This window comes from Leuresthes tenuis, unplaced genomic scaffold, assembly GCF_036924035.1.
Source record: "Leuresthes tenuis unplaced genomic scaffold, fLeuTen1.0.hap1 SCAF_6, whole genome shotgun sequence".
NCBI lineage: Eukaryota > Metazoa > Chordata > Actinopteri > Atheriniformes > Atherinopsidae > Leuresthes > Leuresthes tenuis.
This window is the reverse complement of record NW_027325360.1, coordinates 16,723,528-16,750,645: the sequence shown is the minus strand read 5'-3', so window position 1 is coordinate 16,750,645 and position 27,118 is coordinate 16,723,528. Positions and strand designations below refer to the sequence as shown.

General features: G+C 40.2%; 1 protein-coding gene across 4 annotated transcripts in view; it reads left to right on the top strand.

The window, feature by feature from the left end:
• Positions 1-27,118, top strand: part of pcsk5b (proprotein convertase subtilisin/kexin type 5b) — an 80,177-nt gene that overhangs the window by 51,505 nt on the left and 1,554 nt on the right. The window contains exons 17-34 of one of the 4 annotated variants that reach the window (XM_072387866.1): positions 1,969-2,053; positions 3,214-3,317; positions 3,439-3,577; positions 6,012-6,127; positions 13,044-13,146; positions 14,475-14,611; positions 16,449-16,655; positions 18,432-18,494; positions 22,006-22,066; positions 22,157-22,302; positions 22,630-22,836; positions 23,160-23,243; positions 23,535-23,721; positions 23,809-24,023; positions 25,753-25,995; positions 26,096-26,329; positions 26,430-26,610; positions 26,694-26,911. In XM_072387866.1, the coding sequence (XP_072243967.1) occupies positions 1,969-2,053; positions 3,214-3,317; positions 3,439-3,577; positions 6,012-6,127; positions 13,044-13,146; positions 14,475-14,611; positions 16,449-16,655; positions 18,432-18,494; positions 22,006-22,066; positions 22,157-22,302; positions 22,630-22,836; positions 23,160-23,243; positions 23,535-23,721; positions 23,809-24,023; positions 25,753-25,995; positions 26,096-26,329; positions 26,430-26,610; positions 26,694-26,911 (2,730 nt within the window). Of the gene's footprint in view, positions 1-32; positions 633-1,968; positions 2,054-3,213; positions 3,318-3,438; positions 3,578-6,011; positions 6,128-7,358; positions 8,800-13,043; positions 13,147-14,474; positions 14,612-16,448; positions 16,656-18,431; positions 18,495-22,005; positions 22,067-22,156; positions 22,303-22,629; positions 22,837-23,159; positions 23,244-23,534; positions 23,722-23,808; positions 24,024-25,752; positions 25,996-26,095; positions 26,330-26,429; positions 26,611-26,693; positions 26,912-27,118 lie in introns of those variants that run through there. The other 3 variants (XM_072387864.1, XM_072387863.1, XM_072387865.1) reach the window with 3 other exon arrangements.

Sequence of the window (27,118 nt, the reverse complement as noted above, 5' to 3'; positions counted from 1 at the left end):
GACTCTTTGTTTGTTTGCTTCTTAAATTGCAGCAAACACCACTTCTCATCAAGCACAATTAAACTTAACATTTGTGGGGATGCTGCAGCAAATTGCTCCCATCGACCAACCCCATCAAAGAGATAATGGATAATGGCTGTGTCTCTGTCTTGATTGTCCCAGCAGGTCTTTTGTTACTTTGCTGTTCATCGATCAAATTATCAAGGCTTAGGTCCCTAAGATAAGAGTCTAGTGAAATCAACTCAAGGTGGAGAAGGTTATCCACAAATTGAGAGGCAGACTGAACTTTTGCGAACATCTGTCTGCCACCTGCTCTACAAAAAAAAAAGAAGAAGAAGAAGGGGAAAAAATCAGCAAAAGTGCTCTCACTCGCTGCCCCAGAATGATGCCATTGTATCCTTGATGTAATGTCTAGCCACTTGTTTATTTTCGTGCACTTGCTGAATTGAGTCCGTGCTGCTAAGCTGTTTTTTTTTTTTTTCCCCCTCCCTAAATTAAAGTGAAATGAAACCTGAGATAAAACAGCAAGAAGACTGTCTTTGGATTACGTTAAAGATAATTTGTCATATTTTCCCTTTGTTATCCACTGGGGCTTATAATAAACTGAGCTGTGCGGTGGTATCCACACACCATATACACTTGATGTGTGGACTTTTGTGTTTGACTTGTGTTCAACATATACTGCATGCAAGTCAGGGTGAAAGCAGATCGGGAATGAGAACTATAATAGGAACTATAATAACCAATTTAACTTGTGATATTTCAACTGGCCAAGATGTAGTGGATATTTATCCCCTTTGAAATGTCCACATGTGCACAGCTGAGCTGTGGGTGGTTTTTAAAATGAGCAAACTACTTTATTTTCTTTTTATCAGCAAAACAAGACAAATTTCAAGAGGATGAAACTGAGTCAACTTGACTGAATCAAGTGTTACGTTTGACCTTAAAGTAAAAAAAGAATGTAAACAGAGTTGATATTTCCTGAAATTCCCACAAAGATATTCTCCACTTGGATTCAGTTGATAGTTTTGGCATTTATTGGTTGATCTTTTTATTATTTCATGCTTGGTTTCCATCAGTTTCCCAGAGTCGAAGGTTTTCTTTTCATAATGGTTCTTTTCTGAAACTGATTGTCTGAAGTCCAAAAATGTTGATCATAGAATAGATAAAAGTAGAAACTTTGATTATAAATATCAGCTGATTTAAAATGGTTGCTGATTTTGACTTCCACTTGTCACTCACAAAGTACCTTTTCTGATCATGGATGTCGGTTCTTGGCCGGTCCATATTCTATACTCTACCTTCCATCTCCTCCTCTTTGTTCAGATTGTACCACCACTACCAAACAAAACCTCTAAGGTAGTTTTAATACAAAAGTAGTCCTTTTTGGAAATGTAGAAACAACATTATTCATTTCTAATCACCATCAACCCTTTGGCTTCCGAGGAACAATGCAAAAACAACGTGTAAATCCCATATTTTTGGCAGTCATTGTTGCTGCTCAGGGCAACGGTGTCCAAGCGCATCGTATAAAAGTGTGTCATTGCCTTTCGTCTGCCTTCTGAAATATTCATCTATAACCCAGTTTCCAAATGAAGTCGGGTCGCTGTGATGAATGTGATTTAAAAATACAACAATGTACAAATCATCGAAACCTTTTTATTAAACCGAAAACAAGCCAAAATATCGAATGTCGGAGGAACGAAATGTAATTTTTATTTATTTTTTAAAATCCTTCTCAGAATGCATGTTAACACTTTCTGTGCAGCATTACTCCATTCTCTCAGCCTTAATCACATTTGTTCATCTTTTTCTTTTTCTCTCCCTTTTCTCCACATATCTCTCCTGTCTTCCTCGCCCATCTTTCTTCTTCTCAGACATACTTGATCAACGCCTCTCGCCACCTTTCTTTCTGCTTCTGGTTCCCGTTAGCCGCCGTGTGTGACGAACTCTCTGTGTGTCTTTCAGATTCCAACATTTGCAGGAGATGTCAAGAGAACTGTAAGAAGTGTACAACCTCCAACATCTGCATAGAATGTAAACCTGGGATGAGGTAAGCTCGGAGCCATGTTGAGCAAACCAGAGTTTGAGTTTAAAGTATTGATGATTTTATTGTTTTGGTAGCAGCTGAGTTCAGTTTTGATGTACCTGCATATGGTTGACTGGCAGCACAATCCTGTTCACTTTTCTGACTGAAATCATCACATTTACGCCCACTCCATGCATTGTGGAGGTGAGATGGGTTAAAACTTTTCCTTCAGTCGTGGTTATTCCCCTTTTTGTGTGTACAAAGCCACTACAACAAGAAAGATTTCTAGATGACGGGATCATTGTGACGGCAGCCTTTTGGTTCCATTTCTAAATGTAATTATTTAGAACAGCCAGTTCAGACGTGAAAATCCTCAGACTGTTTTGTCCATGCATATACTCACATGTGCTCATGTTAAATGGATCTGTTGTTGGTTGTAATCCTTCCTTCCAGGAATCTCTGATCTATACCCTGAAATTTTGGCCACTACACTTTACCTGAGAAAGAATAGGGTGTTTTAAAAATGTGGAGATTCCTGATAGTTCTTGAAGGAAAATAGTTCTTTAAACACACAGCAGTCTTGAACTCAACTGTAAGCGTTCAGTTTAGCCAGAGGTGGAGGTGGGGACATTTGAAGGCCATAATTTCCTCTCAACGCCTTCAAGATCACAGTAAGACACATTTTCACTCACTAGTACACACAGACACTCACGCTCAGCCTTCCCTCTCACATTTAGTCTAGCATTAATGCTCAGTTAGGAGCCAGGGAGGAAGAGGGGACCAGATCGTTTCTGGGAAACTTAAGCTAACGCATACCAGCTGTTTTTCAGCTCAGCGCAGCATGCTCACCAACCTGTCCTCACTGTGACTTCATAGAACTGACTTTATAACCTTAAAACCAGCTTCCTAATTAACTTCTGTCCCCTACATCTGGCACCTCCAAAATCACTTGTACTGTTTCAAAACAACAGTAGGTTTTGCAGACTCTATTTCCTGCATATTAGTCAAAATATGAACCAAAAGGCAGTCTCTGTTATATACACCACCCGGGGGACAATATTACTAGTTCTGCAGGTGTTTTTGTTCTTTTCTTTTGTCGAAACCGTTGTTCAAAAACTGAAAAGCTTACTAGAATTCTGAAGGGAGAAGTATGGATGTGAATTTTGTCTCTCGCCACTTTCCAGTCTTCAAGGGAACAAGTGTCAGATGACCTGTGACCCAGGGACTTATTACAATGGCCACAGAAGGACTTGTGAGGCTTGTCATCGGGCCTGTGCCACCTGCGCAGGTATGATTTAACAACAAACTCCCACTCCCCAGGCATGACTAGATGTATTCAGTGCTCTGAGAACACTTTTTCTGATGATATTAAGCGCTCTCACAGAAGTATATTTTCATGTGTTTTTCAGGCACAGGCATAGAGGCGTGCAATAAGTGCGCAGAGAGCTACTTACTTGAGGACTGGCGATGTGTGTTAACATGCAGCCCTGGCTACTACCTGTCAGAGCAGACCTTCGACAGTGGGCAGGTCCAGAGGTCCTGTAAGAAGTGAGTCAGCATGCCTCCACACACCTCTGTACAACGCACTCAAAAGGGAAAACTACTTTGCCCAAGAGACTGAGGTTCAAGCAAAAAGCCCTGTTCAAACAAAACAGCTGGAGTTTGAAAGTGTGTAATCGCTATTCGGTCCCACGTTAAATGACTCCACAGTAGTAAAGGGTCTTTGTTGGCTCTGGCTCAATGGGAACACAACACCTGGATGTTCAGGCTACTTGTCACTGAGGATGCCGAGGCCCGGCCACAAGAATGGACACAGCTCACCTTTTCTTTACAGAAGCACATTTACTTACCGTAATGCTTCACACGGAGGCTCTGAAACTGACAGCAACAGCTTGTGGTGAAAAAGAAGAGATTGCTAGATTTATATCTGTCTGGAAGACAGCTGGCAGCTCACTCTCTGTCCCGCTGTGTAGGGCTGACGTCCGTCAAAAATAATAAACTGGCCTAATTATCTCAGAGAGTTGTGATTATCGGAAAGTATGATGCAGCACAGCCTGCATGATAAAGTGCCATAACTTCATGTTATCATAGTTGCAGGCTTGTTCCCTTGGAACGTAGTGGTATTAAGGAATGGTAAGTTATCGCTCTCAGAGCACCGAGGGTAAGCACACTTCTGCTGGAAGTAGGAAAGGATTTAACTGGTTTCTTTTAACAGGAATACCCATGTTTAAGAATAAAAAAACTGATTAAACACGCTACGTTTGGTGCAAAAAGGACACGATTGCACATCGCATCTCCCATCAAATCAAAAGTTTGTTGCGTGACGCTTGAATTTAGATTTTGGGGCTGAAACAGGAATAATTCAGCATTGTATAAGAATTAGTCACTTAGGACTGCACACACACAGAATATTACCTTGTCTGCCCTTATTCTGATAAAAGCAATATTTCTTTTGAGCTGTATACATGGCCAGTGAAAGCTAATACTCCTCTAGTACACCTGTTTGCATGCAGCCATGCATACTCGGATTAACTTCAAAGCCTCTCATGATGAGCACTTACCGGCAACACCCTTAAAGTAATTATAACAACTATCCTAGAACCAGATGATATCAAAGTCTTTTATAATGTTTGGAAGTAATTGTGTGTCTCCCTCCAAACAGAAATGTGGCCTTTTCTTACGAGTTCCCATCTCCTCCCCAGGTTTTCACAGAGAGCTGACTGAAAACAGACAATAGACTGTGTGTTGTAAATGAATGTAAAATCCCCCTAATGAGACGGATATTCTGAACTCCCTGTATTTCTATGTAAATATTTATTGTAGAACTCGGATAATGACCAAAATATACCTCATGTCTTCAACTGAAAATGCCACATTTGGAATGAGAAGAGAGACTATCCAAGCGATATATGCTGTTCTCCATAATCAGGGTCAGACTCTGATGGTCATTTCCAGAATATTCGTTGATTATTGGCGTGCATATAAAATGAGTCACTTTTGACTATCAGCCCAAAACCTACAACGTGCGTTTTCTGTGTCAGTTGAAGCTTTCATTGAATGCATGAAAGTTGAACACTGAACAACAACTGCTCTCATTGCTGTTGTTCTTGAGCTTTTCCCACAAACAGTTCTGTTGCCTCACTAATGCTAACCTGGATAAGAGGAAAAAGTGAAGAAAATGACATGTAAACATGTTAATTATACCAGTGCTCGATGATGGTTTGATGACTGGTTTGTCTTCCATCACAGTCGAACTCCTCCACAGAGTCGGACATCTTGTCTGTCTGTTTATTGCTCACTTGACCCTTTACTCTTCTCGATTCCTTCATTCGGGGTCAACTCCCAACCGGTCTCTGATATTAGATCAGTTTTTATGAAAACTTTTCCTTATTTTCCCACTGGCAGGAAGATGGATGCGATGCGTTACCCAGATATATTTTCTAATCTAGTTTTTGTTGAAAAAAAAAAGAAGAAAAGACTGGGTTCAAACATTCCCCTTTCTTCTTAACTTAAGAGTCTTTGTTGGTGATCAGTGTTTTACATATGACTGAGAGTCTAAGAAATTAACTATAATTTGAATAGAGTCTTTGCGAAATGCAAAACTTTGTTTCATGTAGATTTTTACTCATTTCTAACTGTGGTCTGAGTTATATTTACACACTTTCAGAGTTTCTGTGGTGCACACTACGGAGTAAAATAATCGATACACATATGCAGGTTCTATTAGTAAGAATGAAAAGATGATGATACCGTTGTTCTTGAATAGAAAGAGATATTACTGTAACGTATTGAAATCTGCTTTTTAACCCACAGACTAAATGTTGCAGTAGTTATAAAGTGTTTGTTACGCCCAAATACTATTTTCTTTGTTCATCTGTTTGTAGTTCTGTAGTTTGAGTGTATGTTGAGACTAAATGATGTCAGGCATCCACATGTGATCAGATGGTTGCTGCAGATAATTCTCCATACAACCTTTTGACAGGTGTGACGCGAGCTGCTCCGAGTGCTCGGGGCCCGGAGAAAGAAACTGCAGCAACTGTGTCAGTGGCTACAATCTGGAGGCAGGAGCCTGCGTGGTGAGCACCATCTGCAAAGATGGTGAGTTGTCAGCTTTCTTACATTTCTTTGATTGTTGTGATGATTAGCATCAGTGCAGGGAAGCGTGTTTTAGGATAAGAGGCTAAAAGGTTAGATGCTGGATGGTGCTGAGTGAAATCAGACTGCAGAGAACAATAAATGCAAAGGTACTTTTTTCAGTAAAGCAAAGAGTTACCTTGTGGCCTTTTTTTAAATTTTATTTTTATGAATTATTTCTAGCTTTGCACTAACACTCTGAATTAAACTGATCACTGTTGCTTTTAACCAGGATGGCAGTCGACCCTTGCTTTTGTGCTCCCTATCTACAGTGTAACACTTATTTGTGTTCTGCATATTACTAAAATACTAAATCTTTCTGGGAATACACACTAACGCATTCCTTGTGTGGAATTCTAACATGAAACCACTATTTCCCTGGTTTGTTTTCTCTCTTCTTTGCCACTCCACACAGGCCACATATCTCCTTTCTCTCGTTGCATTTATATTCTCTTAAAGCTATTTTCTGGTTTGTCCTTTGTCTTCAGTCACACGCTTCGTTTTTCTTTTGTCTGTGCTTCGTGTTCTGGTCTTTGTTTTTTTTTTTCTTCTCCAAAATTGTGCTTGTTTGCTGCTTTAGCTAAGACCTTGTAGTTTATATAAACCCATGGCCATGTGACAAGATAAAGCTGTGAGAAGATAACGTCTTTGCTGTGTGACCTTTCTGTTGATAATGACTTTGGTTAAAGTGCACCATCAGTCTGTCTCCTGTCTTTGCTGATGGTTATGTTGGCAATTCAAGTGAACTGCTGTTTTAAGTGCAAATGATAAATATAATAATTGGCTTATAGATTGTACAGACTGGTGGTCCACTATAATCTTTTTTTTATGTTACAAAATGATACCAAGTTAAGAATTGATTAAAAAAAGAAATCATACATTTACTAATTGTGTGACATTTGTTTTTTTCCTCTCTCTCTCTCTCTCTGTTTTTTCCTCCTGTTTTCCCCTTTTTCCTGACATGGATACAATCACTTCGCTGGACTACAATTACTTTCCACCACGATGAACATCACCTGTGATTGGATCAAAAAAACTCTCCCTGTTACCTGAACCTTCTCGTGACCAATCACGTGGCTCTACCTGTCATTCAAACATTGCTATTGGTTCCTCCTTGTATATGTGTATGCGTTTGTGTGCGGGTGTTTCCCTCCATCCCTTCTTTCAAACTCTCTTCTTCCTGGTCTGTGGAAAGCAAATGAAGAATCTTGGGCAGAAGGCAGTTTCTGCGTGCTTGTTAAAAAGAACAATCTTTGCCAGAGGAGAGTGCTGCAGCAACTGTGCTGCAGAACGTGCTCACAAAAAGGGTGACGGCATGCAGTCACTGGGCAAAAAGGGAGTGCGGGGGGAGACGTGGGGGGCACAGGGGGCACCCCTCCTTCTCCAACCCCCTGCCCGCGTATTCACAGTCACATAATTTATAAGAGAATCTGTGCCTCTTAAAAGGACTGCATCGGAGGTGCGATGACAGGACTACAACAAACCTACCTTTTTTCTGTACTGGGACACACACACGTGGTCAGGGTGTAAAATGACTGGGACTTACTTCAAGAACAAATGAGCAAATGAAAACAAACAAAAGAATAAAAGTGTCGATATTTTGTGACCAAAGCATTGATGCCAAAACAATTGAACCTTCTTTTTTGTTGCCAGTGTATGAAGCATAGCTAAAAACAGAAGCCACTCCGCCTGTGAATCTCTGAATAACGTCTGTGTGCATTTTTGTTTTGGCTCCTCTTCCTCCTCTCTTTCCAGTGTTAATCATAAACAGATGGAAAGTGAACATACAGTAGGAAAGGCCATGGATTTCCTCCTGTAAATATACGTCAAAGTAGGAAAAAAAAAAAAGAAGCTCACTCAGTAATGTGAAATTAATGCGTGTCTGGGCTGACTTTGGCGTGAGAGAGGACAAATTCACACTTTTATGTATACCACACATGCAGCACACAGATGCATATATATATATATATATATATACACACCACACACATGCACTTATAAAAATGAACGCACACACATAAATCAGGCACCATTTGAAGTTACAGATGCTACAATGTCACCATCTGCCAAGACTGATGCACGTTACTGACCAGAATCACCTCATTTCATTTCCTTAAAACATGAACCGGCCCTCTGAATAGTGTGTGTTTATCTTTATTCGTGTGTCTAGCAGAATGCCATTAATTCTTGATGTAAGCCCAGACAGCATTGATTCATTCAAGAGGTACTACAAGACAAGTCGATAGTCATTCCTCCCAGAGCTTTCTCCAGTGAGGGAAACTTTGCAGTAAGAGTGCAAATGAATTTGTGGTACTGGGGATGTGCCGATGTCAACATTTCACACATGATGAAGACTCTTGATATGAAACTTTGGCCCAAACCCGAGCATTGACTCGCTCTATTACAGTGACTCAACAGTTTAAAGCCTCTTTTTTTTAAAATTTTGTTGGATAAAGAAACTGAAGTATAACTCAGACTTGTTACAGGGATCAGAAATTCTTTTATTTGTTGGTTTGATTTTTCCACATGCCATGTATAACCTTGCAGAAGGGAACTTTGTCCAGTAATGGTATTTTATCTGTATCGGTGCATCCCTACATGTTACTGTGCTCAAATAAAATAGTTTTAGAAAGTTCTGCTCTTGTCATTCCATTGTAATGACAGCGCACATCAGCTAAGGTGCTCCTCTACATCTCGGACACAGAATGTCAACAGCTGGCACAGAAAATATTCTGTTGCGTTTCATCTGCCGGTAAAGATCGCTGACAAGCAGGCAGGCAGCAAACTGATGTCAGAGCTGTAACGATTAGATTTTATTTTGTTTTTATTATTATTTCAATAAGGGGGACTACGGTCAAAATTTAGATTTAGAAACACTCAAGCTAAATTGGAAAACGTACACGAGGTGATTGATTTCTATTTTATTTTTTTTCTTCTCATATTTACATTCTAGTCGTTAAAGCTGCAGGTGAACCGACAGCCTCGCTGTGGAAACAGGGGCTGCGTCAGAAAAAATTCAAATGGCGTTGAGCCAGAAAACAGTTTTGCGCAAACGGGCCAAGAGACTTGAGATGCATGCGTTCGCCTCCTGCACGTCTCTGAACTTTACCTGATGCGGCTCACACGTTACCCTCGAGGTGCTGGCTTCTGATAAAGAGCAGGGAAAAGGAAAGAAAAAAAGAAAATGTTTTAAACATATATTTTGTGGTGGGTTTTCATGCCTGCAGCTTAAGCATTTACAGTATTAGATACATTGTTGTACTGTCAACTGTTTATGGTTCATGATGATGATGATTTGTAATAAAGATGGATAAATCCCCTGTTTTGGTTAACAAAAACTTAATCTTGGTCATTGTTTAAGATGACTTGCATCTGTGTGCTGTAGTAGACACACGCACGCACGCACCCCCTCATATAAAAAGTGTTTTTTATTGTGTACTTGTGACATATCTGTGACAATACATCATTAATGTTACTCAAAGTCCTAGTTTTGAAAATCTTTTTTTTTTTTTTTTTTTTTTTTTTTTTTTTTACTTAAATGTTCTTATTAAAATGTTTAATCTGTTCATGTTTTTGTTGCATCTTTGGTTCTAATTGATCACATTCACGCTGTGTTAATTAGAACTGATTTAACCAATATCACTTTCTCACTTTCCATCATCAGGTTGGCTGTTTTCACCCTCAGTTCAGTTTTTTTGTTTGTTTTTTTTACGAATTCAGTTTTCAGCTCTTGGTCACATTTATTAAATGAAAGTCCCCTAAGGCAGAGCACTTTAAGGGGGTTACAGAGTGTGCACTCAGTGACAAGTAGGTAGCAGATAAAAGCAGATCAGTCATGCTAGTTGTTGCCGCCTCATTACAGCAGAACTTCTGTAACTTCTTTTATCCTAGTTCACATTCATGATGGGGAGTGGATGAAGGTGAATTTATAATTTATTACCTTCCTTAAGTTTTTTTATAGTTTACAAGTTTCATTGCCATAAGAAGCAGAAATAATGTAAATGGTATCAACAAATGTTGCTACAACATCATGCCTGAGGTGGGAACAGATGATATCATTTAAAGGTTTAAGCATTTTTTTAAATTTACTAAACGTTCAAGAAACTTTGGTAGAAATATTGAAAAATAACTATCCAGTGGGCAGTCCTCCTTTTTACCCTGTGCAATGATTTATTTTTTTGGGTTTGGTTCCGTTTGTGTTCTTTCTAACTTTGAAAGATGTGTAAAATCAGGACTTGGCATTGTGTTGCCAGTACAGGTCTGACCCGGGAGGGACATGGACACGCGACCCCAGAGATTGTGCTGCGGTAGATTCCAGAGAGTGAGCGGCACTTCCCATAAATTTGATCTTCATCCTCATTTTTGGGGAGTTTGAAGCCCAGGTCAGCGTTTTTGGTATTATGGCCACTGAGCTGTTCTTAAGTAGTTTTAGCATGAGGGCGAGCCACAACAATGTTTAGGGAGGGTGGATCATAAGAGAGCAGCATCCACATGAATGCAAAGAGCCAAAGTTTCTCAGCGGAACATTGCTTCAAAAGAAGATGATCAATATTCTTCATGTCACCTGTCGATTGTTTTAATGTGAAAAGATTTACACATTTATTTAGAAAGGCGTGGGGTGCAGTGTAGAAGCAAGGCCAAGGTAATGTATTAAGAAACCTTTAGTTTCGAACTGATCAACTTTTTTTCAAATTTATCAAGCAAGTTTTTTTTCAATGTTGAATCTAATCTTCCCTGTGCACACAAATGTTGATTTCAGTCCTCTTTACGTTCCATTAGGATGTTTCTTTTGTTGCTTGATCTGTCTCAGATGACATTTCCAGCTGTAATCAACCTCCACTTTTTTAGATCTACTTTCATTCAAATTGAGGGCAGCCAATGAGGAAACTCTCTGCACCTCCTGCACAGCGAGTACAGTAAAGCCGATGTATATCTGATGTCACTGAAGAGGTGCACAATAGTAGATAAACCAGGTGGATGATGTTATCCAGATGACCTGCAGGGCTGAATAAAGTTATTCTTTTTCTGCTTGGACCAGGGATGAGCAGGGTTCAGGAGGAGGAGGGTTCAGGAAACTGGGATTCGGAACTAAGAGTGGGTGGTGTCAGTGGGATACCTGGCAACACAATTATCTTCCTTGACAGAGACCGTCATATTGTCACAAGGTCAGGGAAGTCTATAACAGAAGAAAAGTTTTACTGCCCTGAGTGATAGCCTCTCTTTCTTTGCTCCACTCCTTTCCTGTCTGGCGGTGCGAGTCCAAAGTGTCTATTTCTGCTGAGTGAAGTTGTGTGGCTTTCCGTCCCCCTGAGAACTCGCCGTTTGTTTGTTAGCGTGAGAGGAGGGGAGACAATCTGTGTGTGTGAGGAAGAGTGACGACGTTTATTCGGGGGCTGTTTGTATGGTTTCAGCAGAGCTCGGCTGAATGGGAAGCCACTGCCTGTTGTGTTTGTACACAAAGAAGCTCTTTTGTTTTTCAAAAAAAACAATTGAGCTTTTCACAGAAAGCCAGAGAGCACAGACAACCTCGCCGCTGCCTTGAAGGATGCTCTCCCACACACACATCCTTAGACTTGAACCAGTGTCTGTCACCTTTGTCTAATACCAAAGTGGGATTGGAGACAATGTTTATGCCTCTTTTGTTATGGCTGTTTCAATGCAGCCAAGTGTGAAGCTGAAGGTTGAAGAGACTTTTGGAAACTTAATTCTCTATCCGCAATGGATAAGATGGGTCACATTTATTTTCTGTGGGAGCAGAGTTTACCCACTCCTGAAAGAGAAAACAAAACGATTTTGGCGTAACAGTATTGTTTATGATACACGAGCAATGAGTACATTTCACTGCTACATAGTGTGGAATGAAAAATTACAAATGCACCTGGAGTGTGATAATGTTTTCAATCAGCGCAGAGACTCAACAATTACTCCGCCAGGTGTGGAGATTTCTGGCATCCAAAAAAAAAAAAAAAAAACTCAATTTCCAGACTGCCTACGCACATTTTCAGCATTTTCAGCAGTGGAGGATGTGACCATGGAGCTAGGGGAAAGGTGGTGGATGATCCTGCCGATTTCTGCTCCAATTTGCTTCTCCTTCAGAGGCCTGCTGATGCCGCCATTATTTGTGTGTGTGTGTGGGGGGGGTGTTCTTAACCATTTGTCCTCTACCTGTCCTAAAACGACTCCAATGCCCTCGAGAAACAGCAAACCAAACATACATTTATGAGTAGCATAAAGTTTTTATCAACTGCATTTCTTTGTACAACGAAGGGAAACCACAGAAAGGTAAAGTGAAATGGCAAAAAACACAAAAGACCATGAATAACAAAAACTTTCAGCAGTGAGTTACCAAATTATAATCAATTTAAGTCTTTATTTTTTATTATTATTATTATTATTATTATTATTATTATTTTTTACTTTGTGCTTGTCAAAGATCATTTTTGGTCACAAAATGAAGATGATCTATTTCATCAACCTTTATCTTAGAACTCTATCTTAGAAAAAAAACCTCAGTAAGTACGTCTGAGTGATGGTTTCAAAAAGGTTTTTTTGATCTGTGAAATTGATTTGCACCTAACATGAAAACAAGACGGATGGAAGAAAAGATTTAGTTTTTATTTTGCAGGAGGTGTCAGAAACCAGAGGACAATGAGGTGAGCCTGTTAATAAAGTGAACATGGTAACTGTGTTGGCCGTTTGGTTCAACTGAGGAACATCATAGCATCCAATCAGATCACTCAAGTGGATGAAAAAAAATGAGCACAAAGAAAGTCAAGCGTGTAAACGAATTAAAAAGGCATGAAGCAACCAAAATGCTATCGCACAATAAGTATGCAGCAGGCATCATGCAGTGTTAATCAGTGTGGCTCTCTGTCGCCAGGAGAGTACCTGAGTCAACATGGAAAGTGCCACCTGTGTGATGCTACCTGTCAGCAGTGCACAGGTCCAGAGAGTGAGGACTGCACCAGCTGCCCTGCAACAAGGTGACGACCTCTGACATGCAAGCATCTACTGTGCAGATTGAACATTTTCCACATCAAATTGATTTTAATCATTTTTTTTTTGTACCCTGTCGATCTGGACACAGTACTCAGAGACAAAACAAGAGTCCATCAGTACTTAATTGAATTTGGTTTGATATGATCTGTTAATGTAAAAGTTGATGTTGTATTTCTGAGTGAAAACCAAACCATGAGATTGATAGATTTTGTCGACCAGATAAGTCAAGGCGACTTTTCTGGGAAGGATAAAGGGCAATTTCTTCAGTGTTTTAAGGAGCATTGAAGCACAGTGACCTAAATCGCCCTAAAACAGATTTCTTATGTCTGGGTTCCTAGCCAAGTTTTATCTGGTCAGACAGAAAACAAGCTAATGGTCACTACAAATGTGAGTTCTTTTGTGGAAACGGAGGAAGTCTTTATGGTGTGGTAGACAGAAGCTATTATTCACTGAAGGCTCATAAAAACCTGCTGGGAATTTGCCAAAAGACTTCTAAACGATTCTCAGGCGATGAGAAGCATTGCCCTGATGAAACAAAGATTGAACTACTTGGCCATAATTCTCAGACGAGAACAAGGAACTAGACACCTCCGTGACACCGTCCCTACACTCTACAACCAGGTCTGGAAGATTAGTGAGAAAAGAGAGCAATTCGAGCATCCCACCACGAAAACGCAGGAGAAGCTTCAGAAAAACTCTGTGAAAGTCCCTGAGTGACAGAGCCAGATTTTAAACCCAGCACAGCATTGTTGGGGAGACTTGAAGATGGTTGAGAACTAATGCTCCCCGTAGAACCTGATTGACCTTTAATGATTCTGCTAAGAGAAAGGTTTATCAAGCTTGTAGAATCATTTCCAAGAAGACTGTAAATAGCCCCTGCTGCCAAAGGGGCTTATCCAAGCACACAGAGAAGGGTGTAAAGATGTATGTAAAAGTTTTTCTATTTAAAGAATTTACAAAACACTCCAGAATCTGCTTTTGCTTTGTCTTTTTGCACTGTTGCGTGTAAATGAACGAGGGAGAAAAACAATCTGAATCCACTTTAGCCTCAAACATAAGAAAATGTGGAACTTTTAAGAGGGTTTGAAAGATTTCCATCTGCGCTGCACATTCAAAAGATGTAAAGTAATACTGCATCTGATTACATTTGGTATAAATTGGGCCCTTAATCCACGCAGAGGTCCAGCTTTTGCAAAATCTTGTTAATTTAGGTAGATAAATCCCACCTGTTGTTCTGTACAGTGATATGTACATCATGTGCAGCAGTTCAGTCTGATTGTGCTCAACGGTTGTGAATCGCACCCAACTGCAGGTTCTTTGATGAAGGACGCTGTGTTATCCGCTGCCAAACTGGTCGTTATGCTATGGGAGGGCGATGCAACCTCTGTCACCACACCTGCAAGGCGTGTACTGATGAGGGACCTGACCAGTGCACCAGCTGTGACACAGGTATGCCAGCCAGCTGCCAAAGTTAGAGAGCATGGAGTTTCCCTTTTTTTTTTCTCCCCTGGCACATTAAACTTGAACTCTCTGAGTGTTTGAACTGACACAGGTAGCTTTTTTGCAGAGGTTCACTGGTGTTCACTTAAAAATTCATTTATGTAACTGTAATGAAATGAAATCATGCTCTTGGATGAAGCTAAGGCTCATTTGTGTCAGACACCACCAATCCATCTTCTGAAAGTAAATGGATCTAATTAAGCAGTAATCCAGCTATGAACTGTTGATAGATGTGTTCAAAAGATGAATTATTCATTTGCATGTTGCACCCTGATGTAGAGATGACTGAACATCTCAAGATTTTAGCTCAGTTAAATACAAACTGTGTCTGTATGCAATGACCTCTTTTATCTTCTTAAACAAAGATGCACACCCTCATAAAACACCCTCGTATTATTATAAAGCTCTGACGTCATTACTGGATCACAGCTGAAGAAATATTGGCCTGTTAATGGCAAGAACAACTGTGTTTATCACACAGTTACAGCAAGTATTATGACTGTAGGAATGAGAGTATTTACACTGGGGATATACTGTTACACTTTTACCTAGACACACATTTGCAGATACCAGACAGCCAAGAGAAAATTAACACCAGATTTTCTCTTCACACACACCTTCATTTGTGCACACACACTTTCAATTAGCTGGAAAGTTTGTCAAACTCTGTTTGCAAATGTGGTTCCATTTAATTGCAGCTCTGTCTGAGGCTCAATGAGACATAACAATAATAGCGTGAACAGACTCTCTATCTATCTCTCTCTGTGCTGTTTCTTTCTCAAAACAACCTCTCTTATCTCAGCCCGTCTCTCTCACACACACATATACGTGCAGAAGGTGCCGCCACATACTGAGCAGACAATTCTTGATACTAACCTTTGATAGTAACACTTCGCTCTCCGTCTGTCACTCAAAAGGAAAAAGTGAAGAAGGGAGTATGACAGGGAACAAACTCAGATGAAATAACAAAAAAAAAGAGATGGTCAGTCAAAGAGCATCGCAGCATCAGAATACTGACACACACACACAACTCCAGGCAGGTATGAAATTAAAGTCACACAGTATTATAGATCTTTCTGTTTCATTTCTGTGGAAGCAACGATACACACGGAGGCCTGAATTTAATCAGAAACCGAATCCCCGGCTGTGAAATGCAATCACAACAGAGCATTTAATGCAACAAAACCATTCGTTCTGGAAAGCCGTTTATTTCAGTTTAAGCTGTCGAAGTTCTCTTTGGTTGAATTTCCAGTATGTATCGAAAAGTTTGTACAAACGAAAAAAGAAGCTTGTATTTGATTTAATTAAGGAGGAAAAAAAGTAATCGGAAATGTGGGCAGTTTTTTTAATTTAAAACTTGAAGTTATCAGAGGGCACATATTGACCTAGCTGGTTTCTTTCTTCTTTAACTATCCAGTGGTGTTTAAATTTCACAAATAAGTCCAAAATAGATCGATTGATACTATTTTTATGGCAATTCTTGGCTTCTACATTGACAAATTGTCTTAATTGTTGTTTCTGCTTTTAGATATTTCCCCACGATAGATATGTATCCTACAGTTCTTTTGTAAGTCACATTGCATTTGTGACAGCGCACACGTGAGTGATTGTGTCAGATGTTTTTGCTGTATGCCATCCAGACAGAGGCTTTTTAAAACCCATTATCACAATGTTTGGTCTTAAGCCTTCCATACGAGTCCCTGTCTGTCTGCATACCTGTGTTGTGCATCAGCACTCTCTCGTCTTCATTTGATAGCCCTCTTTTGTATTTTGTTTCCCCACCTAGATAGGTTTGGTGTGGCCAGATACCTCTTTCAGAATCAGTGTCGGGAAGTCTGTCCTGAGGGGTTCTTCCACTCTGCGAGGATGCGGTGTGAACGCTGTCCTACAGACTGCATCATCTGTGCTGCGGCTGATCGCTGTCTCCACTGCAGCCCACAGCACAAGCTCCGAAATGGCCACTGCATCCCACTGGAGTGCAAAAAAGGTGAGGGTTGCTGTTAAACTCACATTGCCAATTACTGAAGATGGTAGGAAATGACAAATGATATTTGTACTGCAGCAGCAGAGGGATGATTTCCACAGAGGTCACCAGTTTAAGTTTTAGTTTGTATAGATCAATATGCATCTCATCTACACGGTGTGCACAATTTTCCGGCACATCCTGTTCCTAAGAGTTAATTTTATCCAAAATGTTGAACTTTGAATATCAATCTTTAACCCTATATGCACAGATGGGTGAGAGAAATGTATTACCTACCAATAACCAAAATAGAAAATCAAAAGAAACTTTATCATACTGCATGCTGCAGTCCATCTGCTAGCACTGAGTGGGTCATTATATAAGGCTACTGCAGTGTGCCGTGACCACCTCTTATACCTGTCCTCACTGCAGCGGAGTCGAAGAAGCCACCTAAAGAAGATCACCACAACCTTATGGAAGAAACTGTTTGCAATATCTTTTTGCACAGACTTTCAAAAGATAAGCAGTATCTTGCTGAAAACACTGAAGGACCTAAGCTTTTTAAAATTCAGCTCTGTACCTACATATAAGGGTGAGCCTGGGTGTTGCATTTTCAGTCCAATCCACTGTCCAAGTGAGCGCCCACATATCTTTTGACCTCCACCAACTCCACTTCTTCTCCCAGAATGAAAATACTCCTCAGTGTATTCCCAGTTCTCCTAAAATCCACAATCATCCTTTATCTTGTTCAAGATGAGGTCAGCCAGTTCCCTGTACTCATTATCAATAATAATAATAATCTAATGTAATTATGAAGGAAGTAAATTACAAAAAGACAAAATCCCCACGATCAGTTGTTTAATCTCTTCCTTTAGAGTTAGGGTAACAATTATATAGGCACAATATTCAGTAACTCCTTCAGTTTCTTTAAGCTTTTGCTTATGCTTAAGCACCAACCACAGACAGGTGTTTTATGTATGAATTAACTTCTCAATGGGGTGTAACCCATCCAAGATGGCTTTAAAGTCTATTTAATATAGCAACAATAATACAATAAATTGGGCACTTGACTTGCACGGTGTCGGTTTTATTTTCAGAATAATGCAAGCAACGAAAAAAATGTGTTTTGAAAGGAAAATGATATTGAGCCAAATGAATGCAGTCAGGCATTTGGTTGACATCTACCTATCGCTGCCTGGTGCAGATGTCTTCTCACTCCTACTTTCTGTTTTTAATAGTTTATTTCTTCCTTGGAGACATCCTGAAAGATGAACACATTGCACTTTATCTCAAAGCACAAGCTCAAATTTGAATGTTGGCCAAAGAAGGATTGAGAGAGAAAGAGAGCTGGAATGTTTTGAGTGAGATGTTCTGATTTGAGACTGTGTGAGATAAAGCAGAGAGGTGGAGTTTCTTCTGCCTGTGATTATGAGACAGAGATGATGAGCAATGATGACAGTTTGCTCATGAGAAAAATAAAGCGTTCAGACTGTGGAATAAGACCAAATTTTTGTCATTTGTGGTGGGCAAGTTTCAACAGGTCCCACAGAGAGCTTGAAATCTGTGATGTGGAGGATGGAGGTCATCTGTTGTTCTCTTCTCTTATAACCCAAATTGTTACTCATTATAGAGAAGCTGTAGTTACTTATTTCTTTACTTCATTTTCTTTAATGCACTTTTAATTAAACAGCTGTCAGTGTTAATTAACCTTTACTCAAGAACGTTTCACTGAAAAGGCTTTTTTTTTGCATTTGATCCCCTATATGGCATTAACTAATCAACAGCTTTATCCTTCATTAGGTGAAGTTTCAGATAGAGAAAATGAAGACTGTCTCCCCTGTGATGAGGGCTGTGAGAAATGTGAACGCAGTAAGTGGAACACATCTCTGTTTTTATTGGATTTACCTCTGTCATTAACTAAGAAAAAGAAAAAAAAAACAACCTTCATATATGTATGTACACTCCTCGCTCAGAAGGCAATCACATACCACACCACGATCAATAAAATCTGTTCTGCTCAACTCTTCCGAGGCATTGAAGACTTTCATCATTTCAGTCTTGAGCAATAACTCACAACAGCTTGTAATCAAAATATGAGGATCAATTTCGTTAGCTGTGTTGGACAGTGTAGCTGTGAGATGCATTCACTAATGACGCTGCACCACATGCACGGTTACTGCAGACACATGTCCACACTCAAACTGAACTTCCTTTTGTGAAAATGCAAGGCTGTTGTTCTGCAGTTAGCAAAGACTGAGCTGTATACACAAAAACAAGCTTTGGCTTTTCCATTGTGAAATGTTAATAAACCACATAGCACAAGTCGCCCCTAAATCTGATTCTACGTGCTTTAACATCTCAGCCTCATTTCAAGCCACATGGAGACGAAAAGACTTCCTCCTCTCAGGGATGATTATTGCATACCATTGAAAGTTGTTATTGTGAACTGAACTAGTCTGAGGTTGAGATGGGCTGTTATTATGTCATTATGCATTCTGGCTGGAATATCTTTCTTCACTCTTGCTCAGAGCACAGCCTCCCTGCCACCCAGACACAATTCTGCACACTAAACAAGTCAGCAGATGAGAGATTTGAGGTGATTGGCCTTTTGACATGATGCTACAGGCTAAAATAAGGATGAAACCTTGGAGTGTCTGAGGCCAGCGTCTGATAGCGTTTGTTTGCATGCTTATACTAGGTGTCATCATGTGTCTGAAAACTTATATGTGAAAAAATTAGCAGGATTCTTGGCAGGTCCTCACTTTTCTTTTGATGTGTTTTAGAATATCGATCTTAAAACAGAATTGGGACCTTTTTTTTTTTTACGATTAAGACACGCTGGACCAAAAAAAACCGAAGAGGTTGCTTATCAGTTTCAAATAATTAATGCTCTGAAATCATTACATTTCCACAGTACAATTTAGATTAAGCCTGCAAGATCAGGAGCCTAGAAGTTATTAAATAGGCTGTGTGAGTCAAAGTGTAAGGAGCTGCTTTATGAGATCTTATCATTAAATTCAGCAGCCTGACAATCTGTGATAAAGTATGCCTGCTTCTTGTAAGTTCTATCATCTCCATCAAATTAAGATGAACACTTCTTTTAACTCACTATTAGTTGTTTGCCTTTTAATCCTACCAACATACTTTAGTATACTTCTTCATCACTGGCTAGACATTTGAAAACATTCCAACATTGCATGGATTAGTCATGTTCTGCGTAATTTCAGGAATGACAGTGATCTACAGGTCTTGCATAGCCCTCTGCTCCAGATGATGTATTTCACAAGGAATGTAATATCTTATCTGAGTCCTCTCATTGTTGGCTTGTGTGTTGTGTTTCAGGGCATACATAAGGATGCCATATAAAAAACCCAAATCTATGACCCCCTCGTAATGAGTTTCGGCAGCTCTGTAAGGGTCATCGGTTGGTTCTACTTTTTTTAAAGCAGAAATGAAGGTGTTCTGGCTGCATGTGGAAACCCAACACCTGACAAACGTGAAGAGTCTTTACTTTAGCTTTTTTTTCTTAAATTTTTAACCCATAAAAGGGTTGGTGATTGTTGCTGAATTCATGTACATAACCTTTTCTGTTAAAGAGCACACAAATGCAATTTTGATTTGTTTACTCTTTTATATAGAAGTTTGAGCAGATCTTTCTGAGATGTATGGCCCCTGATAAAAGCAGTACGAGTAGAGCTTCTTTACTTAGAAGCTGTTAAGCTCATCTCACCTGCGGTGCAGCAGGTCTGAGGGAGTGCAGCTCGTTTCTATTATTCATATCCACATAACTATTCTTTTTTCCCCATATCTGTGACCTATTTTGGAGGGAATTTCTGGACAAACAACTCGCTGGATGTCAATTTATTTATCTGAAGGGATGATTTTGAGTGATGAGTTCATCCATCGCCACTTTTGACTATGTTCAACTTTACTTTTAATGTAACCGAAGCCAGCTTAAAGTGTGATTACGTGTGAGCATATTATGTGTCTCGTAAATCTTGGCATGTCTAGCCATATTTAGGCACATTTTTTGCACAGTCCACGAGTGAATACTTTGGTATGTGTATGGCAGCTGAATTCCCCTTCCTCTGGCTTGCACAGTTAATATTTATGCGGGCACTATTTTCTCTCTCATAGACACAGCCTGGAGGCATGATTTCCGGCTCCTCACTTGAGCTCTCTTCTTCTATACCTCTGTTCCTCCCACCTTTCCTTTCATCCAGTCCCTCTCTGTATGAGTAATTGCTTTCACAGGTAGTGGCTTGTCGACTGCACTGAAGCGCAAACCAGTGCAGCGTTAAGTTGTGGGTGCTGGAAGGAGACAGCAAGAGGAATGAGGTGTGGGGGTCAGTGGAGGCTTTTCTGGAGGGGATGAATGTCCCAAAGGAAATCCTGCAGATGCGACTTTTTCAGCCATCTTTTACCTTCTCTCCCTCCTGTCTAATCCTTTATTCCTTTTTCTTTGCCACACTGCTTGCTTTCTCTGTCCTTGGAGATGTTTTGACATCGTTGGACAAGGGGATGACAGCATGGTTTTCCTCAGTTATCAGATGGATGGCTTTGATTGACAGCAGGAATTAATTAGTTTGAAGAAAATGAGCTTCCTTCTTTTGGTGTGTGTACAAAAACAGTCTAACACTCACCTGAATTAGTTATTAGTATCCACTGGGATTTCTAGTTGGTTAATGAGACGAAAAAATAGAAAAGAACAAAAAGAAATACCTTAAACTATCTCTCACATTTGACTTGTCTATGTATTGAGGAAAAGTAAGCCTGGAGGGCAATAAGAGCAAACAGCACACACACATGGAGCAGAACACAGCAGCATTTGACCTGTTTGAGAGAAGACAATCTAAAAGATGGTTCAGATTCTGTGAGGGCTTCTAGGGTTGATTTACTTTTTCTTTTCTTTTTTTTTTTTTACTGATTTTTACACATACAGCTGATTGGTCTCAGCCTGTGACAGTAAACTGAACACATTTTACATGTGTTGCTGGAGTGCCTCCTGCTGGTGTTAAAAGAAACTGGCTTCAGACAAAAATGAACGTGCTGCATACATATGGTGCCTAAAATCTGGTGATTATGTTATGGGGGGGGGGTGTCTATAAATCTATGCACAGGTGGTCTATAAATCATGATTCTTTAAGATATGGCTGAAGAACACAAGTAAAAGGCGTAACGTGGGCGACACGCAGCAAACAAAGATCTTAAACATAACAGAAGCCACTGACGATAACAGATGGCAGCAGTGGAATGATGATGGCTGCTCCGCCCCACAGGTTTATATATTAAAACTTGCAGCAATTAATATTAAAACAAAATTCACATGTGGTAATGTTTTTTTTTTTGTTTGTTTTTTACTCTTTGCTTGTCACCACAGAGGATTCAGAGGAACAGGAGCAGCGAACAGTTTGCTTAGAATGTGAAGATGGGTACTATCAGTAAGTCTCTTTAGATGACTGATTGGTTGAATCACAGCCCAAACTCCAACACTATGGCCTCATATTGACGCTACTCTTTCTGTTTCTCAGGTTAGACACTGACTGTCATAAGTCTTGTCCAGATCGGACCTACAGTATGAACCAAACCATGGTTTGTGCTCCATGTGAAGATAAACATTGTGAAATCTGTGACCAGTCCCAGTGCTACTGGTGTATTGATGGATTCTATGTCTCTGGTAACATTTTTACTATTTATGTGTAAACTGTCTTATGCTTGAAATATTAGATAGTTAACCCCGCGTATATAGGGATTCAGTATTCTTAAGACATGTTTGCAGGAATGTAGCGCTGTACCTTTAGGTGCTGTAACATTACCAGAAAGAGTAGTTTCACTGTGTTAGTATGGTTTTCAGATGGTATCTTTTAATGTCTTTTAAGTGCATCAGAGTGAAAGCCCCCACTTGTTGGTTTCAGAGAAGCAAAAATATATCTTTCATGAAAGAAAATATATATCATTTTTGAAGGCGTACGGAGGAAATAGTGGTACTTTTTTGTCTGCCCAGATGGAGAGTGTGTGGATCATTGTGACGAAGGTTTCTTTGTGGACAAGGAGAGTCAAGAGTGTGAGCCTTGTCACCACAACTGCCGCAGCTGCGGAGGGCCGCGATATGATGATTGTGACTCCTGCGAAGATGAGGTCACTCTGAGCAACGGGGAGTGTTTAGAGGGCAGACAACTCGCAGCTTGTCCTGAGAAACTCTTCAGAAACAGTATGGCACATGTTAATTTCACTTCGGTAATAAATGCTATCAACACTGACCTTCTGTTTTGGTTTGAACGCAAAGGCATATCTCTGATTTTGAAATTGTGGAGCTGACCCTGTGCTTTCTTCTCTTAACGATAAACTGAAATGAGAATGCGAATCCAGCTGTCCGTTCAGACACGTTGCCATGAAATATATATGTACACAATAACTCATTGTTGAGTCTGTATTCTGTTCCTCTCTGATGCTTCTCTTCTTGTTTCCTCCTTTCTGTTATGTAGTTCCTGACATAGTAGTTTGTGCTATTTTTCTGTTATTTTTTTCCTGTAGGTCAGGATGAATGTGAGCTGTGTCACTCATCCTGTGAGACGTGCTTTGCTGCAGGGAATGAGGACTGCAGCAGCTGCCACGCAGGTACACTTATTTCACCTATAGGTTGGGTTAGAGTGCCTTGGAAACCAGGAAAGGTTTAGTCTTGTCATAAGCTACTGGAAAAAATTCCATCACAGCACAAATATTTTTATCAGGTGGCGGTGTGTGTAAAGGTGATAAAGATCAGCATCTACCTTGATTGCATGTCATGACATGCTTCAAAGGAAAGACGAACATTCACACAACTGCAAAACTGCTGACAACCTTTTTATCCAGCTATTTTTTTTTTTCTTGTATAGCTGTTAATATTTTTTTTCTCCCCCCTCCCTTTAGGTCGATTTTTGACTGCTCATCAGACTTGTGTGTCTCACTGTCCATCTGGTACATTTGGCAGCAAGACATCTGGCAAGTGTGAGGACTGCTTGAAGGGGTGTATCACATGTCAGGAAGCCCAAGTCTGTCAGCACTGTGGCCAAGGACTTTATCTGCAAGAGGGAGTGTGTGTGACTGAATGTCAGAGGTGCCTCTCATGTTGTCTCATTTCTTAATTTGTACATAAACACACGCCACACATTAGCACTGACACCTCTCTCTTCCTCATTCAAAGAGGGTTTCCTCGAAATGATGCATGCCAACCGTGTGTCCCAGAGTGTGGATCCTGCAAGGAAAGTCCCTCCCACTGTCTGAGCTGTGAGAAACCGTTGCTGCTGCTGGACCACTCCTGCAAGTCCCAATGTCCAGAGGGCTATTATGCCAACAACACAGAATGCCATCACTGCTCAGATCACTGTAGCAAGTGCAATGAGGACGACCTGTGTAAGAGTAAGTGCGCTCAGATAGGTAGTGAAGGGTTGAATGATGGAGGATGTGAGGAGGAAGATTAAAGAGATGCAGACTGGAAATGTGATTTAATTTAGAATTGAAGTGGCTGAAGAGAGGTGGAACATGAAGAGGATGCACGAGAGAGATAATCAGCAAGGACAGAGAGATCCTTCTCTGCTCCCTCCTCTGCGAGTGGTTCAGCCTAAATTTAACAGCAGAAGGGGGGCCGGTAGTAGGAACCACAGCAAAAACATAGCAGAAATGATTAACATGAATACAGGATATACAAAACCATCATTTGTCAGGATTAGTTTCAGTGGTGATACCTTTGTGTGTATTTTAGACATATTGAATATCATTATGATTGGATTTCATATAATACACAAGGCTTTAGTGCTTAGCTTTTTGGGAATTGAAAGATTATTTGACTTGATAAAAAGTCAACTGATTATCTCAATGGACAGGATTGCTTTGACCAGGTTAGAAATGGTTAACACGAAGGACAAACTGAAATCGTTCTACTTGGCTGCATCGTGTTATAGAAGTGAATCCTGGATAAGAAAAACAAACCAGTAAAAGGTTAAGGGCTGTTTCTTGTTAGCTTAACCATACTCCCGCCTTAAACCGAACAAGGTGAGATCACTTTTAATCATTATACTGCCATCTCCTGGCATTAGCTCCTGCTGGACCTTTGTTGGCTCATGTCTCCACTTTTATATATTTTGTTTGAAAAATGTCTTTTTTCGATGCTATTTTGATTTGCTTTTGAATACGGAATTTAAAGCTTTTTGCAAAAACATTTATATTTATCCATGAAATTTGTTTCATAAATTTGTCTTGCTTGGAAAATATTAAGGGGAAAATATTCAGTTAATGTGAGACAAGGCTGTTGAATAGGGTAAAATTTTAACCTGACGGGGATCAGGAAATATACTCACAAAGTATGTGAACTCGGGGGAAAAAAAATCTTATTGACGGCGTTTCAATAGAAAATCCTCTTAACAGGTTTACGGACAATTGACAAAATGTTTTTTGAAGCATTTTTCCAGGCATCAATAGCAAGTTTCATGGCTTTAGGATAATATCTAACAAATTAGATATGCATTGATTTGCATATAGAGACAAAATGTAACAATATAAACATAAAAATGTGTATTTTAGACATTTTCTTTCCAAGTGCCTGAAAATGCTAAAAAATGTCTGGACAAAAAACTAAATGATTACATAGATTTTTCTGCATTTTGTCCCTTTATGTAGAAATGTTCATATTCAGTGGGATAACAGCTCCAATATCAGCTTTTGAGCAGTGGGACTTTAGAGTTTAAGAAAATGAGTGAGTTGCTTGTACATGACAATAGTCTCAATCATGTATGCCAAACTGGCCAGAGTCCTGGCGCCTGAGTACATGCATGTTATGAAAAGCAAGATGATAGGCATACATCATTTATAAATAGACTTTTTTTAACTTCTAAACCTGAATTCAACTTGTTGTATTTTCTCGACAGTAAAATAAACGAAACACAAATAAAAGCCCACACTGAATCAACTGTATAATATTTCATTTGCTTCTAAAGACTTCGGAGACTCAGTATAGGTTGATGATAAAACAGTTTAAGTTAATAAATTCTTGAAAAGTCCTGTTGTCCTATTGAAAATTTTGATTAAGAGCCTGGATTTCAGTACAAGCTCTCTGTTATTAACTTGCATATTCTTTTCTTCTGTCTCCCAGAGTGTTCACAATACTACTACCTCCATGAGGATAAATGTGTGAATGATTGTCCTACTGGATACTTTGCCAGTGAGAAGCAGCAGGAGTGCGTGCGGTGTCACGCTGATTGTGCCTCATGTGACGGACCGGACATTGATGACTGTGAAGTGTGTCGCAACCCGAAAGCTGTGCGTTACAATGGAGAGTGTCTGTCTGAGTGTCCAAACAATACGTTCTATGAAAAGAATACCAATGAATGCAGAGGTGTGGAACTTGAAAACTGATCTCACAGTAATACTCCTAATATTAATGCATCTGTAATGTGTGTAAAAAAGAAAAAAAAGGCTTCTTATTTTTTTCGCAGACTGTGACAAGTCATGTCTGACCTGCTCAGGACACGGGCCGTCGAACTGCCTCAGCTGTGATACCAACAGGCAGAAAGACGCCAGCGGACACTGTGTGTGGTACAGTCAGTGCGCCCCGGACACATACGTGAATCAGAACGGGGAATGCCAACAGTGCCACACACTGTGCAATCGCTGCTCCGGGCCAGGAAAAGACCACTGCCTCAGCTGCAACGAGCCACGCTTCCTGCTGAGTGAGTCTTCAAAATGCCAGAGTTGCAGTTTGTGTTCATTCAGGTGTGCTTCCAGTCTTTTTAACTTTAAAGATCTCGACTTTGTGTGTGTGTCCATCAGACAACACCTGTGTGAAAGAGTGCCCTGTGGGTTACTATGCTGAGGACAAGGATGAGCGTGTGTGTGAGCGCTGCCACCGAAGCTGTCAGTCCTGTGTTGGCCATCATAGTGTGCAGTGCGTCACCTGTAAACCTGGGTTTTTCAAGCAGGGCAGCAGCTGTGTTGAAACCTGCTCAGAGAGGTTAGAGGACACACAACAGAACTGAACGAAAGCCTTCCCACTAGTCTACTGACACCTATCAATTGTTCTTCCTCTTTTTTTAGTCACTTTGGCAACATGGCCACCATGGTTTGTGAGCGATGCGATCCCTCCTGCAGCCAGTGTTCAGGTAGTAGTAACAGAAACTGCCTGAGTTGCCGAGAGGGCTACGTCTACCTGGGGCAGTGGGGCCAGTGCCTGAAGAGCTGCCCTCCAGGCTACTACAAAGGCAGACAGTCTACCACCTGTCACAAGTGTCACCCTACCTGCAAGACCTGCAGCGGTAACGGAAGCCTGTTGGGGCTTTCTGTATTATCATTCTTATTATTTGCCCAGCTTGTTTGTATTTTTGGGATATGAGATGTGGTGAGAAGTTAACACGTGTCTATAAATCGAAACAAGAAAATTAGGTAAACTTTTTCTGTAGCAAAGCACTTCTTTATTAGGCCCGTTCTGAAATTGTAGCAAGAATGAATGTTGATTATAACGT